Source organism: Pundamilia nyererei, unplaced genomic scaffold, assembly GCF_000239375.1.
Source record: "Pundamilia nyererei isolate P.nyererei 1_Seehausen unplaced genomic scaffold, PunNye1.0 scaffold00259, whole genome shotgun sequence".
Taxonomy (NCBI): Eukaryota; Metazoa; Chordata; class Actinopteri; order Cichliformes; family Cichlidae; genus Pundamilia; species Pundamilia nyererei.
Window position 1 is genome coordinate 344,725 of NW_005187660.1, and position 2,938 is coordinate 347,662.

General features: G+C 42.3%; 1 protein-coding gene across 6 annotated transcripts in view; it reads left to right on the forward strand.

The window, feature by feature from the left end:
* The window catches only part of nfixb (nuclear factor I/Xb), a 130,090-nt gene that overhangs the window by 17,079 nt on the left and 110,073 nt on the right, over nucleotides 1-2,938 (forward strand). Inside the window, exon 2 of one of the 6 annotated variants that reach the window (XM_005749978.1) lies at nucleotides 1,215-1,250. The exons of the other annotated variants lie outside the window; for them this stretch is intronic. Coding sequence (XP_005750035.1) covers nucleotides 1,215-1,250 — 36 coding nt within the window. The remainder of the gene's footprint in view (nucleotides 1-1,214; nucleotides 1,251-2,938) is intronic. 6 annotated transcript variants of the gene reach the window in all.

Consider the following 2,938-nt stretch of genomic DNA (forward strand, 5'->3'; position numbering starts at 1 on the left):
TATATATATATATATATATATACTCTTTTAACTCTGCAGATGACTTTATCTGCAACATAAAAAATATTGCACAGTCACAGATAATCCCTAAACAAAAGAAGCTTTTATTTACCAACATAAATTTCCCCCTAATTCAAACTAAGTGGCAGCAGAAGCTCATACAGGCTAATGTAGCACACATGGTGCACATGATGGGAACTTACAGTATGTCTTTGACTGGGCATGAAAAGGGATAGAAGCTCATGTTGTATTTCTAGTCATTTTTTAATAATTAGTAGCCTTATGTGTGCGCAAAAACAACTTCCCTCTCCGTGCAAACAACCTCCTCTCTTTTCACACACACACACACACACACGCACTTTCTCTCTCTCCCTCTCTCTCTCTCCCTCTCTCTGTCTCTCTCTCTCTCACACACACACACACACACACACACACACACACACACACACACACACACACATTCACATTCCCTTGCAGCTCCGTCTGCAGACAGAAAGGCACATTTTGTTTATTTAATTGCTGTTAATAATTAAGAAATGGAGCTTGGACCTCGGATATGGCAACACATGTAAACAATCGAATGAATTATTAACTGTGTGCTGGGATGTGACGGAGACTGCGTGATGGAGGCAGATTACCGAGAGAGCCCGGAGAGGAGAGGAGTGTTTGCTGCGTGACTCCCACTGCGTTTCAGGATGTACTTTCAATGCATATTTATTTATATTTTAATCTTCCATTAGTAAGAATTGGGTTACGGTTCTTTTTGCATTGCCTCTTCCATTGCATTTCTTTTTTTAAAGGATTTTGGAAACTATACTTGGGAGTGCTGCTCAGATTATGCGTCGACATAATCGTGTTGTTGCTAATCGTTTTGGGGTTTTTTTTACATAATGCATTTTCACTTTTTTACCCCTCCTTCTCTCGCTCTTGCTTTTCCCCAAAGTTTTAAGTTCCCAGAAGGCCACAGTGACGCAGCACAAATCTTAAAAAGCCAAACATTTTGGGGAGGAGGGGATTGGGGTGGTATTCAATGCTTTTCTTAATGTGTTCAAATCATTTATGTAGCTCGTAATGTTGTCATCTCAGACTGTTTTCACTGGTGCGACGTTTTAACTTATTCCTTCCCTCTGCCCTCCCCTCCCTCCCCCACCCTCTGCACGCCTGGACGCTGACCCCTGCTCTCCTCGCCTCTTAACACCCTCTCAACACTAAAGTATTACCCTACTCACCTTCTAAACAATGCCTTAGTGGTAAGTCCTGTTTAGTCCCTTTTTTATTCAGCATTAGGTGTATGTGTCTTCTCTTTCTTTTTTCCTTTCCTTTTTTTTTAACCTTGGAAAAAGAAGCAAAACAAAAACCACTTTTTTTTATCCTTCTCCTCCTCCTCACGTAGGGCCTCTCACTCTGACCTGTAGCTGGATTTATTGCAGAAGCGCGCTGACATTGTTTGGCACACACTTAGCAAGAAATATTTTTCACATTATATGCTTTTATTTTGTTAGTGTTTTTATTTATATATATTTGTAGTTAAAGAAAAACAGCAGGTAATGATCAAAAACTGACCGCAGGTCCAACACTATGAATAAACCAGATTATAAATCGGCGCTACTTTCCAAATAATACTTGTAACAATCCGCGAGGAAAGGTCGTTTTCCGTGACTTTAAAGAACTTTATTTTCCTGCGGATCTATTTTCTTAGTAGCCATAAGTCGCCTCTGCTCTGAGATCCACGATGTCAGGCTCCGTGACTTATTAGTTTGTCCGCCACAGTTTCCCTATCAGCGCGATGTTTCTCCAAGAGGATCTATTATATTTTTCTTACGTCACCGACAATCGGTATCTCGCGTTATCAGAAAGACGCGTTTTCAGTGACAACAGAGTATTTCTTGGGGTTTGGGAGGGACATGAGCTTGTTTATTTTATGTGAACATCTGATAAACAAATGTAATCAATATCTGGACTTTAATGCATTAACTTTAAGTTTACACAAATTTGGTGACCCCCACCCCCCTCTCCTACCCCCACCCACTTCATCCACTCCCTACACATCCAGGCTGTCTCTCTGTCTCTTCCCATGGTCTGGAAAATGAGTTGGAACAGCTGTTCAGAGGATTAAAATCCGATGGAAGGGTGGTCTGAATAAACAGGAAAATGTTGGATTTTTCAGAAACCTAATGAACAGCGTGTAACCAAGCGTCCACGCGGGACATCCGATTGTTCACCTGAAAGTTTTGGTTAACACCAATCTGAATGTCTTTACACCAGTTAGGCCCGTGAGTTGGCACCACTGGGTGCCCTTTTCCAGCCAGACTGTATTGCTCCCATCCTTTAAAAGTCAGTTAAGGATTGGTCTTAAATTACTCAGGTGGGCATATTTAAATCATGTTATTGTCATGTGATCAGGTTCAGTTTCACAACAGCTTAATTGCTTTGATTCTATACACACAGAGACACACACACACACACACACACACACACCCCTAGTGTAATCCAGTAAAGCTATAGAGGAAGAAGAAGAAGTGTGGAAAAGAGACAGAGCGGCCAGTAAAGCACTCTGCTTCTGGCCACCAGTCAGAAAAAATGAACTCATAGCTCGTTTGATTGACAGGTAGGGCTGATCTACTGTGCTCTCTCGTCTCCTGGTTGTGTGCGCACATGTGTAACTGGAGTGCTGGACTGGCTGTGCTGGTTGTTTTGTGCTGTACAGGCAAAGCTGGACCCTTTCCCCCTCTTCATGGGATACCAGGAGGTCATAATGTCAGACTGCCTGGGACACTGTGTTCCATTTATAACACACAGTCAGTTACAGGCCCATCCGCCTCAAAACCCACAACCGCTAAAAGGCTAAATATTACACACACACACACACACACACACACACACACACACACACACACACACACACACACACACACACACACACACAAATATCACCTCA